This window comes from Barbus barbus (assembly GCF_936440315.1).
Source record: "Barbus barbus genome assembly, chromosome: 45".
Lineage (NCBI taxonomy): Eukaryota > Metazoa > Chordata > Actinopteri > Cypriniformes > Cyprinidae > Barbus > Barbus barbus.
The window spans coordinates 20,461,932-20,476,428 of NC_136723.1; the positions used below are offsets into that span (position 1 = coordinate 20,461,932).

At 40.6% G+C, this 14,497-nt stretch overlaps 1 protein-coding gene across 1 annotated transcript in view; it reads right to left on the reverse strand.

Annotated features, from left to right (window-relative positions):
- The window catches only part of LOC306864340 (lysine-specific demethylase 2B-like), a 30,109-nt gene that overhangs the window by 2,544 nt on the left and 13,068 nt on the right, over nt 1-14,497 (reverse strand). The window contains exons 10-17 of the mRNA XM_079408304.1: nt 10,657-10,774; nt 9,343-9,710; nt 7,903-7,989; nt 1,995-2,246; nt 1,761-1,904; nt 1,520-1,606; nt 1,119-1,406; nt 230-1,029 (exon numbers count right to left, since the gene is read on the reverse strand). Of these exons, the coding sequence (XP_079264430.1) occupies nt 230-1,029; nt 1,119-1,406; nt 1,520-1,606; nt 1,761-1,904; nt 1,995-2,246; nt 7,903-7,989; nt 9,343-9,710; nt 10,657-10,774 (2,144 nt within the window). The remainder of the gene's footprint in view (nt 1-229; nt 1,030-1,118; nt 1,407-1,519; nt 1,607-1,760; nt 1,905-1,994; nt 2,247-7,902; nt 7,990-9,342; nt 9,711-10,656; nt 10,775-14,497) is intronic.

Here is a 14,497-nt window from a genome sequence, read left to right on the forward strand (position 1 = left end):
TCCAGTGTTTTCACTGGTCAGGACAAGGGTTAAAGATGTGTTTATTTCTGAAAGAAAGTTAGAAAACCAATGAAAGCGCCAATAGAGGAAAAAGATGCTCATGTAGTACTGCGGGAAGAGCTAGACCTCTAAACATCTGCTGCAGTATAAAGTAAATTCTCTAGTGCAAATGCAACTTAAAAGCACAACATATTATGATGCTTTCTTTCCTAATTTCTGGAAGACGTACCATCTGTTCCAGGTCTTGCAGACCCGCATGCAGACACAGAGGTCTTGGTGTGTGAGGTGGCTGAACACTGCCATCCACACCTCTCTCCGCATGACGTGATTCTTCCCGTCATCTAGGGGCAGCCCATCCGGAGGGGGGCTGATCGGAGGGGGGCGAATAACGTGACGCTCCATCTGAACACATTTCGGTGGAGAACGGCAAGGTGTTGGCCGAATGACTGGGGTAGGTGTAGTCCTGATCCAGTTAACCGGGACCTGCTCTCGCAAGGATCCGTTTAGTTCCTGCTTAGGTCCCAGCCAGTCTCTCAGATGGCTGCTGCCATTCCTCAATGGTTTTCTGTCTTCTCCATCACTATCTAGTTCTGTCTTCACCACCCTGCCATTTTGATGGGTCAGACAATCCTCTGTCTTCTGGATCTCCTGATTAAGTTGTTTGCTTAGTTCTTTGCTCAGTTCTTTGTTGGGTAGGCGAGGTTTGCGTTTGGTTTTTCGCTGGCTCCTCAACTGTGTATCAACACTCGAGTTGCTGCTGGGCCCTGCCTGGGTAAAACCGCCCTGTGATTGGTCGCCTTCCCATGCAGTGGAGGTCTTGGGCACAAGCTTCCCATTCTCCTCTCGGCTCTCTTCTTCTTCCTCCTCTTCATTATCTCCATCCTCTTCTTCTGAGGGCACAAAACTGAAGGCTCTCCTCTCCAGTTCTTGTATGTTATTCTCATCATACTCCTCATCATCCTCTCTTTCTGTCTTTATCTGTGCCAGGACATAAGAGGTTGAGAGATCTTCAGGCTTTGAGCGCTTCTTCTGTGGATTTAAAAGAGGGTCAAAATACATGCTTTGCAAAAATATTATTTCATCTCTTATTTGCTTTTACATATTCATTGTCTTGCTACCTTTTTCTTGACATTGAAATCTGAGTCTGAGTCCTTTGCAAAGAGTTTTCTCTTCTTGCGGAGTGGGTTGTCCTCCAATTTGGGAGAACGTTTCTTAAAGGCGTCTTCTGACTTGCAGGTAGGATTGTCCTCTCGTTCCGTCTTCGTGACAGGTGAAACAGTAGAGGAGTAGGACTCTATAGACATGTTCGATTCCTGCTCTTCCTTTACATCCTGGTTCATTCGCTGGTCTTTCAGCAGAGAGCCAGGGAGATTAGAGGCGTACTTAAACCCTGGGCCTCGTTTTTGCTTCGTGACCAAGAGTTGGGAAAGAAGACAAGACAAGTTTATATCCATTACGTTGTATCATCACCATTTTCATTATTTTTAAGTATGTTGTTAGGTAGGACAGTGATGCTTACTTTCCCTGTCTTTCCAGCATGATTGCATTTCGGACACTCCCAGCAATTTGGCAACTCGCCATTTACAACACCGCCAGAATCCTTCTCCTGAACAACAGAACAGAGTAAGTTTCTACTCGAAAGAATAGACAGACAGACAGCATTGTATGTCTAAAATAAGACATTTGAAAGAGTGTTGATTCCATTATGGCTCAGATAATCGCAGTTTCCAATTGTTTGGTAGCCTGATTAGGAAAACAACCTTCAAGCATCCTGGATGGAGGATCTCATTGCAGATAGAGCACTCCATAAGCATCATGTTGAACTTGTCCTCCTCATTCTCTACTGTGTCTTCTTTCCCAGCCTCTCGGCACACCAGACACACAGCAGTGTGAGGTAGAACAGGCTGAAAAACAAAAAGAGCGGCTATTAGTTCCTCCAGATGTGCCATTCAGCAGATCAAGGGTCAAATCTGATGAGGAGTACCCAGACTGACCGCTATGCACTGTCTCATTATACAGGACTGCTTCATGCGGCCTGGTCCACCAAACTTCTTCATGTCTTTGCAGAAGTGGCATTCGCCACACTCTTTGCGCGTACATGCCTCGCACTTCCTGCAGCGTGTCCGTCTGCGCCGGGCACTAGATGAACCGCGACTGGACGAGAGCTTCACTCCTCCCGCTGTCGACCCTGGAGCAGCCGATGGAGACGAGCCCATCTTTGTTTTTGGCCGATTAAGCGGCCGTGGCTAAAACACATAGAACCACAGAATTATTTATACAAAAGCCAAAGGAAATGAGAAGCAATATTAAACTTTTCTCAACCTGTTTTACATGTAGCAAACTGTACCTGTTTGGAAACCAGGACATGATGAACATGATCTGTTTATGAGCTGCTTGCTGACTTTAACAGTAACGAAATGCAATGCCACATAGTCAAGGGAATGCAAACATAATGAGCACAAACCTAAAAACTTTCAGACCCCACACTCAGAGTGAGTTCATATGGTTCAGATTTAGTTGTATGTGCAGTTATTCAAATTGTTTATATGCCCTCAAGGCACTTTAAAGAAAAAAACTGGAGAACAGAGCATGAGAATGCACTTTTAATACTCTGTGAATACCGATAAAATCTGCCCACAATGTCAGTCAAGTAAAATTGGAGGACATTCCCTGGTGTTATTAACTCGGGAGTCAATTAAAGAACAATAAGTCAGGATAAAGCTGCAGGAACATGCATTAAACCAGCCAACGAATATTATTCCTAACAACATTTCTTGATAAACTTAACTGCGTTTCCTCAGAAACACAAATATTCCAACACTGATTTAGCGGTTATGCAACAGAGGGGAAAAACAGCAGCAGTAGCAGGAACATCAGAATGAATGCATGTTTGTATTTGCCATTTGATCTCCTTAATGTGTAGCACTTTCCATTATTGATTCTATTTCCTTTTTGATAGAGCTTTTATTCATCTTGTTATTCTTGGCCATTAGGCCAAAATGGCAATAGTGCATTTAGACTATAAATTACAAATAAGCTTAATACATTATAAACTCTCAAGCAAGTCAAAGGGAATTATTCTTCAAAGTGCTACATTCCACATGCCATGGGTTGCCATGTCCCCATTACAGCAAGCAGAAGTCATGCCTGTCCCAGCACCCACAGCAAGAGTTTCCAAGGCACCATGGGATGATTGATGAGAATGAATCTGGCCTCCACCCTCTTAATGAACCTTTGTAATGGAGTGGAAAACACGAACAATCGCATTAGCCAAAGGGGGAAAGTGCAACCCGACCTCCTCAATAGGTACATTTCTTTTAAACAGGCTAACTGGATTTCTCTGCCCATGAGAGCTGAGATTAGCTCTTTAATCAGAGTCAAAAGTTTCACAGAGCTTTGAATTTGATGCTTGTAGTAGAATTGATTTTTGCCTCGCAAAATATTTCCTACATAGACTAAATTAAATAAAAAGCAACAACAAAATACTGTTGAGTTCTTGAAGTTGTCTATAAATATCAGAAAGCAGAAACTGCTGTTTCACAACATCTCAGATGTGACGTGTTATGAAACTGAGTTTGGAGGAAAACAGAAGCACAAATTCAAGCATGTGGTCAGCAGAGCCGGGGGAGAGGGAGACTGCCAGTGGGAAAAACATTCCAGACCAAATCTAATATCTCTTGTTAATGTGTTAGATGTCGTGAGTTTGCTTTCATCCAGATTAAAGACAGGACCTTGAAACTAATTAAACGTCCAAGGTTCCAAGCGGAGGTCAAACAACTTATCAGTTTTTTTTTTGGTTTGGTTTTTTTTTTTAAGATTTATTTTTGGCTTTATTACGATTGGACAGTATAGAGGAGTCAGGAAGTAAAGTGGGAGTGAGAGAGAAGGGGGTTGGATCAGAAAAGGTCCTCTAGTTGGGATTTTAACTTGGGATGCCCGTAACGCAACGCCAGTATATGTCGGCACACTGCCCACTAGGCTATCGGTGCCGACTCTGTTATTAGTTTTTTTGATAACATTCTTCTTTTGGATCTATTGGATGTTGGCTATAAAATTTAAAAAAAAAAGCTAATATTTTTTTTTTTTTTTTGTTTGGTGACAACTAAAATAAAATCAGTCACTAACTCTTTGTGGGGTTGACTGTATATAAAAGTGTAATCATTATATTCATAGTTTTATCCTCAAATGCACATTTTGATATCAATCAAAATGTTTTGAATAAATACAAATGTTCAGAGCAGATTTTAGAAGCCAAACAGAGGAGACTTGTCAAGTCTCACATGACTGAGTGTGTGCATATGCTGACAGATTAATAGCGTAAACAGATTTGCTGGACATCGTTAGGAGCAGCTTGTTGACAAGGTCAGAAATTAAAGACTGCATTCATATAAAAACTGCTGCAGAGATAGAAGATCTCTAAAACAGGATTACTGTCGATATTAAGGGCAGACATGGATTCTGACGCTTGCTATCTGATATAGGTGTGTGTGCCCAAATGTATATAAAAATAACATATCCATGGTAAACATACGCAAACAAGCTGACTCAAGCACTTAGTTTGTGATACCATCATTAAACCAGATGTCATTGTCCAACTTAAGAAATAGTCAAATTAAAAATAATAATTAAAATGATTCTGCAAAACAACAGCAAAATTCACAAAATCACACCCAGCTACAGGTACAATGGCAAATTTAATTGGTAGGGTGTGAAGATATACTTGATATTTAACACTAAACTCACAAAACTGGATGAGGCAGATATCAGCAAAAATAAAGCCTTTTCACTGGGGCGAAGAATATCACAATACAAAAACGATAAAAACAAAAAACTATCTTAAATCACTACTGCGCCCCTGAGAAAGTCAATTAAGTTAAGTAAATTTGTAAATTTTCACATTAAGTAAATAATGTGTTTTAAAGTAAAAGTGTCTAAATAGTGGTTTGCTGCTATTTCTGTGGCTGATAGTATACCAATACTAATAAGCAATAAACATTTATACACAATTCTCTAATAGTTCACTAATAGCTTTTCAAAGATGACCTATGTAGAGGTCAGCCCTCAAATAGCATCCAAGACCAGATGTGTTGATGTGATATCCTGAAAATGACATCTGATCCAGGATCAGCATAAACCTACATTTTCATAACTACAGGTCCAGGACTAAATATGTTCACAACAGGAACATGTCTGAACTGTTTTTACTCACGTTGGTTCTTTGTCCCGCCCCTCCCCCATGCGCTCATCTTGTAGGACTGGCTCAAAGAGGCCCTTGTTGGGCTGTGGCCAAAACAGTTAAAAATATCCTGGAAATTGAGGAAGTTGAAGAACACAATGATCTATACAAATATCTGAAATGAGTGGCGAGAGTAAAAAAATATAAGTACGCAATCGGACAAACATACTTTTTTACAAAAGCCACAGAGATGCATTTAATCCTAATGATGGATGATAAAATGATAATAATCCTTTCCTCAGTGGCGACAGCATTTGGGGTGATATGCATTTGTACGTTTTCAATAGAAGAGGAATACAAAAGGATTCACTGGAAGACAATCAAAGATTCACCCAACCGCAAACATAAAGCAAGCGATGGGAGAGTCTCACGTGGGCAGCCACACAAACAGACATATGCAAAGTATTCAAAGAACCCACACGCCCTCGAAACCCTGCAATGTGCATTACAACATCAACTGGGACTGTTAGAAAGCATCTGTAGCTGCTAACATAGCATGACAGTAATATCGCAGCTTCCACATATGAAGTGTCACTGATTTCACTTTCATCTGCAACTCCTAAAAGTACCTAACAAGACCTTACAGCATCAAGAAATGCTAGTTTAGGTTCATGTTTCACCAACCTGCTGAGATATTCATTCAAGTTCAATGAGTAAAATGGAAGAAATATGACATCAAAATGAGTACCAGGCTCAAAACTGAACTTGTGTGCTAGTCATATGTAGTTATCAGCGGTCACCATGAACATTTCTGACAGCTCTGACAGTTCTCTCATCACGTGTACTTCAGTTACACATGCAAATACACACAAATAACAGCTGCATGCAACCTTTCCCATCTCCTTTTCTTAAGTCTAATGACCTGTACGTCTGGCTCAACGTTACTACCTGCTCAGCATCAGAGTTCTCATAATCCTCCTCGTCAGCGATCAGCGACATGGCCATGGCTCTTAGAGTCCTCTCTGTGTTTTCCTAACTGACATGGCTGCAGCTCTGGCTTGCTACTGGCTGAGAGATGGCACAGCCCTCCTTTCTGTTCCTTAACCATCAGAGCATACAGGCTAGAGCAAGACATGCTCATCAATATGCAGCAGGGGGAGTTCCAAAAAGTGGGAGGGGAGAGGAGAGCAGCTGAGCCAATGTGTGTGCAGTATGCAAAACAGGCTCTTTAATATGCACCAATACAGCTTGGACAATGACCAATAGGAGGCGAGCATGCAGAACAGAAGTGTTGCATGTTCAAACAGGGTCACGGGGTAAAGAAGAGAGGCCAGTTGGGGCAGTATAAGGACAGATGGTATTTAATCACAAAAGACAGACACAATGGAGGTGAAAATTCAGCAGCTGGGCTTTTAGTCGTCGAGACAGTTTTAGTGTTGTGAAGTGGGGGGAGTACAAAAGCCAACATCCAATTGCGTGTCACTTTCAATAGGGAAATAAACTAAAACAAGTCTATAAGTGCAGGTTTACGTGTGATTGGTCAGGTCTAATTTTGGGGGACTGGCAACACTTCCCTATGGTCTAAAACCGATTCATTGTTCCAGTGAAATATTAATGCAAAGTTCTGCTTTGCCTTTTTTAAATACAGACATCATATTTCCACAGAATCTGCCTCAACTATTTCAGTAGTACAACAACAACAAAAAAAGGCATTTTAAACAAAAAATCTTCTAAACATATTCTTAATTTCAACATCAACCATAAATCTGAAGGGGGTAAAATTAGGAAGGAATGGAGACAGCAAAACCTTCATAACACATTTTTCTCCATATCTGTCTCACTGTTAAGTATAATTAACCCTTAAATGCATACCTCGGGTCTTTAGCGACCGGGTGCATCATTCTCTACCCTCTCCCTCTTTCATTTTTTAAAGTTAGACATCAGCATTCTTCGTATTCCTCAATCTATGCATTATAAACAATATAAAAAGAAAACAAATAGTAAAATATAAAATGCCTGTTTTCTGATTAATATTTTGTAAAAAGTGTATAGGGTCACTAGAGACCCGAGGTATGTAAATGTGTAAGTATTTTTTTTCTGCACAACTATATTTACATATCTGATGACTCAATGTGCAATGCATCTTTTTTTCTCAAGGTGGCACTGTTTGATACACAATGACGTGGTGTTTCACTCATCATTACCTCAGGCATAAAACAAACGAATATCATCAGTACAAATTGAATTGGTTTGAATGGCTTTACTGCAGAGCAATTACTACACGCAATGAATTATAAATGTCACTGCCATTTGATGCTGGATGTGGTAAATAAGCTGCCAGTGATCAAAATATTGATTTTGAAGTCACTGAAAATGACAGTTTTGAGAATATGGTTAAGATTGTGAATATGAGGCAGATGCTGAATGTACTGTGGAAGTGCGCTCTGACGATGACGTGACAGAGATGGGTACAATCATCTGCTCAAATTGAACCCTTCTAAGTTTCAAAAGGTAACGAAATATGCTTTATTTTATTCTTCTGTAATTGTTCTTAAAATATCAAGAGAGTTTTTTGCTATTGCAGCAGTTTAGGATCCAGACCCGAGTATGTAAAAGTGATTGGCGGAACATTCATGCATTTAAGGGTTAACTGATGACATTGCAATATGTAAATCAAATCAATGACCTTAAAAATAGGTTAAAGAATCTTGCTTATCCATTCATACCTTGCCTGTCTTCTTTGGCCAGCATACAATAGGAGAACCAGTGATAGCCAACTTTGGATTGTCATCTGCATGTTCCTTTAACACAACCTTTTTAAGAAGCAGACAAAAAAATAAAACTTAAAACAAAATATTTAAAAAAGACACGATTTTTATTGCATTTTATTTATTTTTTACAATAATGAAAACCAAAAACACTGCAAATAGTTTTGGTGTGAAAATATAAATGCAAATACTTTGTTGTTTAATATATAATAAATATTACTTTATTATTTATAATAAAAAATAATTTTATATTTTAGAACATTTTAAATATTTAAATAAAATACACAGATAACAGTATATTTCAGATTTGGTATAAAGGATTTAAAAGAGATTAATTTTTTTGTTTTTAAATCTTGTGCATGTTTTTAATGCCACGTACAATGTCACAGTAAGCTACTGCAACCAACTTACTTTAAAGGGATAGTTCACCCAAAAATGTCAAATCTGCATTAATTACTCACCTCATGTCGTTCCAAACCTGTAAGACCTTCGTTCATCTTTGGAACACAAATTAAGATTTGCGTAGCATCTCAGTGAACTACGGCTCTGTGTGATAAATGCTGCTCTATCTGAAAGCATGTGAAAATACCACATTTAACAAACTCGCTTCATAACATCAGTCGAGTGTTTGAAATAAATTCTTCTGTAAGATGATGTGGCTTTTTACACAGAATAAGGCACGCAACATTTTTCATAGTGTTCTAAGCAGTGATAAAGGCATTGCATTATAAATACACTTGAAATTATAATATATAATAGAATATACAAATATATAATGAAAATAAGAATTTTTATTATTAATTTTATTACATTAAGATAAATCATGTGTTGTCATAGTCCTGTGTTTATTAGTCATGTTGAATCAATGAAAGCAGTTAAATCTTGTTTATTCAGCTACGGCTATAGGGATTTCCTGGATTTCTTCTGCGGGGAGTATTTGGAGTTTCCATGCGAGAGCGCCCTCTGGCCTTCGGATGGAGATTTACTACTGATCACAGAACCGTGCTTCACTAACAAGATGCACATGACAATCGCAGCTTTTGCCTAATCACGATTTAATTTCTGAGAGCTCTCGGAAGAGGAACAAAGGTCTTACGGGTTTGGAAAGACATGAGGGTGAGTAGCTAATTAATGACAGAATTTTCATTTTTGGGTGAACTATCCCTTTAAGTGTGTACCTCAGCGACGCAAAATGTTGATAGATCATGCATTGTCCCTTGTTGGGTCTGAATCTACAAGTCTAGATCTACAACTAGACTGCTCCACCCAACACGTTCTTACTTCCATTTATTATTCCTTGAGTAAGGACAAATGGAGTCAGGAGAAAGCTATAATGATGTCAATTCAAGACACCAAGAGACAGACAAGACAAATGACAAGTGGAAAATGTATACAGACCTTCACATCATCTAGCAGTGCTTGTGGATCCTCGATGCCCTCTGGAACGCATTTCTTTGTCTCCGGAAGGGATTCCAGCTTCTCCACCAAGGCCTTGAGTCCATTTAGCTCAAACTCTGTCAAGTGGGTCCATTTGCTGGAATGTTCCGTTCCAGGTGAGCCAGACGGAGTCTTGGGACACTCTGAAGGCAGGGACTTGAAGCTGTCTTCAGAATCATTGGCCGGGGATTTGAAGGTCTGATAGGGAGGGACAGCTGAGGAGGGCTGGGCCGTCCCCTCTGTCCTCTCTAACCGTGTCTCACATGAGTCCTCCTCCATGTCCAGCCAAGGAGCAGAGACGAAACTCTCGGTTACAAGCTTGAGTTCAGCTAAATAAAATCAAACCAAAAATTTCACCAATCACCAAAAAGTTACACAAAGACCAAAAGACAGAGACAGAACAAGTATAGGAATCATCTTGATAAATGATGGTATGAGTGCATGTACTTTGAGATTGAAAATGTAAAAAAGGTCTCACTTAGTAGATTGGCTCACTACTAGTTCAGTGAGGGTGATTAAAACGGATATTCATAAACCCTCTCCAATACAAATGTATGGATTGTTTCTCCACACTCAAAGTTAAAAATCAGTCTGTGCAGACTGATTTTTCAGTCCCGTTCTTGCTAAAATTAAGTTATATTTCTTCCCACCCTCAACTTTTTCATTTTGTCCCATGTGCAAAATCCCACAGGTAGAGATCTATATGGATTTTCAGTCCCATTTCAATTTAATTCTGTTTCGCTCAAAGGCAATTTTTTCTAATTTCCACACACAATGCTTCTGATCTCACCTTTTTGCATTTGTCACAGGAGTTGCTACCCTTGCCATCTAACCCTGTGCCTGTAAATAGTTAATTTTTTGCTTTGCAATAGACTAATAACATTCTATACCTAAAACATACATTTAAGCAACTTTTTTTATTTTATTTTTAGATACTTATATTTATGGGAATCCCACAAGTCATTTCTTTCTTCCGCTTCCCACACATACATCAGTATCTTCCCTCATACACAAGCACTTGGCAATTCAAAACTTGTTCTACAATGACTTGTCAAGCCTGGTTAGGATAGAAACTGCTATTAGGTTGGACAGAATTAAAAGGCATTCACTCTGACAGTGATTAGTTACTGTTCTTTTGATTGCTTCACCGTCTGCGCTCCCAATAGTAGCTGCCACATCACATTACGGTGTAATGCATTTGCATAAACTTGTTACTTAAAAATGACTTCTGGTTATGTTTATCATTGCAAGTTGCTGTCAGTTTAGCCAACTCACCAGCGTGAATGCGGAACTCCAGGCTAAGGTGCGAACGTCTGATCAAGCAGTTCACGTACCTCTCCAACACATACCAGCACATCTCATAGAAAAAAGGGTAGCGGAATTTGGAGTGCACCTGAAACAGATTTACAATAAATTAACACTAATACAAGCCTTGGAATGCTTTACTACTATGGTTCAATTTGATAATTGATAACATTATTTAATGCGACAAACAATGGACTTTTGCAGTATATATTAATCTAAAAATCGCTTTGTGATTTATTTATTTTTTAAAGCCCCAGGTTTGGTTTGTAGGGATGCACAATTTGGGCCAACAGTTTATCATGATATATCAATAACTATAATGAAGATGATTTTAAAATTATTTAATAATATTATATTTTTTATAATTGTAATTATTGTTACCATCATCATTACCACAAATTAATATATGATGAATAAGCACATAATAAATTAGCATTAAACAAGATTTAAAATTGCTGTTCATTGTTAGTTTGTGATACCGAACGCATTAACTAATGTTAAGAAATTAAACCATATTACACAGTTTTATATGTAGGGTTTGGGTAAAACTAATATAGCTGGCTTCATAATAGATGGCTTTTACAGTATGAGAAAAATGACAACATGACTAAGATGCTTCTCATGCACATATCTTTCCATTCCGGCTCCTCTCCAGGGAGGAAACTCACATTCTCAGAGTTATGGAGGGCTTGTGCTCTCATTCCCTCATACCTCCTTCAGCCAGTGCTAAATTTAGAGCACTGCAATAATGCAACCCCTGGAACAACACAGCCAGTGCCACGATCTGTCTTCTTCTCTGCCTGCTCTGTCTAACAAGTATAAAAATAGCCCGGCCCACCAGCTCGAAGCCCTGCAGAGACATCAAAGTCTCCAGGAGGTTCTGCTAACAGAAAGTGAGCGACCGTAACTGGTTTGTCCCTTTAAAATGTCACAACACATCAAAGGTGTCCAGTGCTGTTGCTAAAACAGCCTTTTAACTGTCAGCAACTGAGCCAATCAGAAATGACAGGATGGAGATCTTGTTTTAGGCTCAGTCCACTCAAATATATGCAGGTTGGGATCTCACACTGTCCTTTTTTAATCTAATGATTACATTTTATTTCAATTACCAAAAGTGATTTTTAATAGTTTGTTTTAGTTAATAACAACGCTGGTTATGGGAAAGTTCTGGTGGTACTTGTAATTAAATTACATTACATTTTATAATACTCTTTAGACTAGTTACATTTTATTGATTACATGAATTACAAGAATACATAGGAGTTCAAGATAGCGGCGCTCGTGGCAGCCATGGTGCTTCGCTATCCAGTTGTTTTTGTTAGTTTTTCCTGTTTTTTGTTTGTCCAACACGATCAGTTTTGCCAGGGAGGAACTGCTGAACATTTGTCAGAACACACCACAAAATCTCCTACCAGTTTTTGATTATTCGGATGTTTTGCTGGACATAGTGGTCAGCGCAGCGGCGGTGCTGATCAAACGCAGGATGCGCAGACGGGGGAAGAGAGCCGGCGCGCTCGTGAAGCTCAGACAGCGCAGATTTCAAATGCCGTTGCCTAGCATCCATCTGGCGAATCTCCGCTCTCTACCCAGCAAAACGGACGAACTCCTTCTGCTCTCCCAGACAAATAAGGATTTTTCTAACTCTGCTGCTCTATGTTTTACAGAAACATGGCTGAACAACACCATTCCAGGCAGCGCGTTACATCTGCCTAACTTCTAGCTGATCAGAGCAGATCGCGACACAAAATCAACGGGAAATCGCGCAGCGGCGGGACATGCTTTTACATCAATGAAAGGTGGTGTACAGATATAACAGTGTTAAAGAAGATGTGCTGTTTAGATCTAGAAACGCTTTATCAACTGTAGGCCTTTCTATTCGCCACGGGAGATTTGCTCGTTCATTCTCGTATTTACATTCCACCGCAAGCGCATGTGAGCTCAGCTCTACAGAAACTCGCTGATCTGATCACAGACACAGAACAACAACACCCAGACTCTGTTTTAATCATTCTTGGGGACTTTAACCAAGCAAATCTCTCACGTGAACTGCCAAAATACAGACAGCATGTTACATGTCCCACCAGAGAAAGTAATATATTGGATCACTGTTACACAGCAATATAGAATGCATATCACTTTGTTCCATGAGCAAATTTAGGGCTCTCTGATCACTGCCTGGTTCATCTTATACCAACCTACAGGCAAAAACTTAAATCTGCTAAACCTGTAGTAAGGACTGTAAAGAGATTGACCAACGAGACAGAGCGGGTCTCGACCTTACTGATTAGAGTGTTTGTGAAGCTGCTGCCACCAATCTGGACGAGCTCACAGAGACTGTAACGTCATATATCAGTTACTGTGAGGATATATGCATTGCCACCAGGACTTATGTAACATTCAACAATGATAAGCCATGGTTTACAGCAAAACTTAGACACCTTCGTCAGGCCAAAGAGGACGCCTACAGAAATGGGGACAGAGTCTTGTACAATCAGGCCAGGAACACATCGAATAAGGAGATTAGAGTGGCTAAAAGGACCTACGCTAAAACCTGGAAGATCAGTTCAATTCCAATGACTCCGCTTCAGTATGGAAAGGCCTGAAAGCCATCAAGTACAGGACACCATCCCCCAGCACTGAGGTGAATCAACAACTTGCTGAAGATCTGAATGAGTTTTATTGTAGATTTGAAAACCCCCACACCTGACCTGACCATCTCTCTACACAACCGTTAACACCTCCTGCAACCCCCCTCTCCCCAACTCCTGTACTTCAGATCAGTGAAGAAGATGTGCGCCAGGAGGAACAAGAGAAGGAAGGCACCAGGCCCAGACGGTGTGACACCAGCCTGCTTGAAAACCTGTGCTGGCCAGCAGGCCCCCATCTTCACACAGATCACTGGAGATGTGTGAAGTCCCTTCCTGCTTTAAATGTTCCACCATCATCCCTGTTCCAAAGAAACCCAAGATAACAGGATTTAATGACTGCAGACCTGTGGCTCCAGGGCCGGCGCCAAGGGGGGGCACTCGCGGGCCATGCCCCGCCCCAAACGAGTTACTGTGCCCCTCCACTTTCCTCTCCCCTCCTTGCTGAACGCGATCGATTTTGAAAGCGAAAAGTACCGATAAAACAGCGCACATAAGAAAGCGATTACACACTTTAGCAAGCGTCAGCAACTGCACGCGATCACAGATTGCACACTTTGTGCAATCCCCCCCCCACACACACACAAACACACACAATGTGATTTGTGCTCCCCCTAGAAATTGAAATGCCCCCCCAATGGAGGTGCCCTGGCGCCGGCTCTGTGTGGCTCTAACGTCTATCGTCATGAAGTCATTTGAAAAACTGGTTCGGTCTTATCTGAAGGACATCACTGGACCCTTACTGGACCCCCTACAGTTCCTTGGATGATGCAGTCAACATGGGACTACATTAAATCCTGCAACACCTGGACAAATCAGGGACTTGTGTGAGGATCCTATTTGTGGACTTTAGTTCGGCCTTCAACACCATCATCCCTACACTCCTCCAGACCAAACTAACCCAGCTCTCTGTCCCTAGCTCTATCTGTCAGTGGATCACCAGCTTTCTGACAGATAGGCAGCAACTAGTGAGGCTGGGGAAATTCATGTCAAACAGCCGCTCCACCAACACTGGCGCCCCTCAGGGCTGTGTTCTCTCCCCACTGCTCTTCTCGCTGTACACCAATGACTGCAACTCTAAAGACCCCTCTGTCAAGCTCCTGAAGTTTGCAGACGACACCACACTCATCGGCCTCATCCAGGATGGTGACGAGTCTGCCTACAGA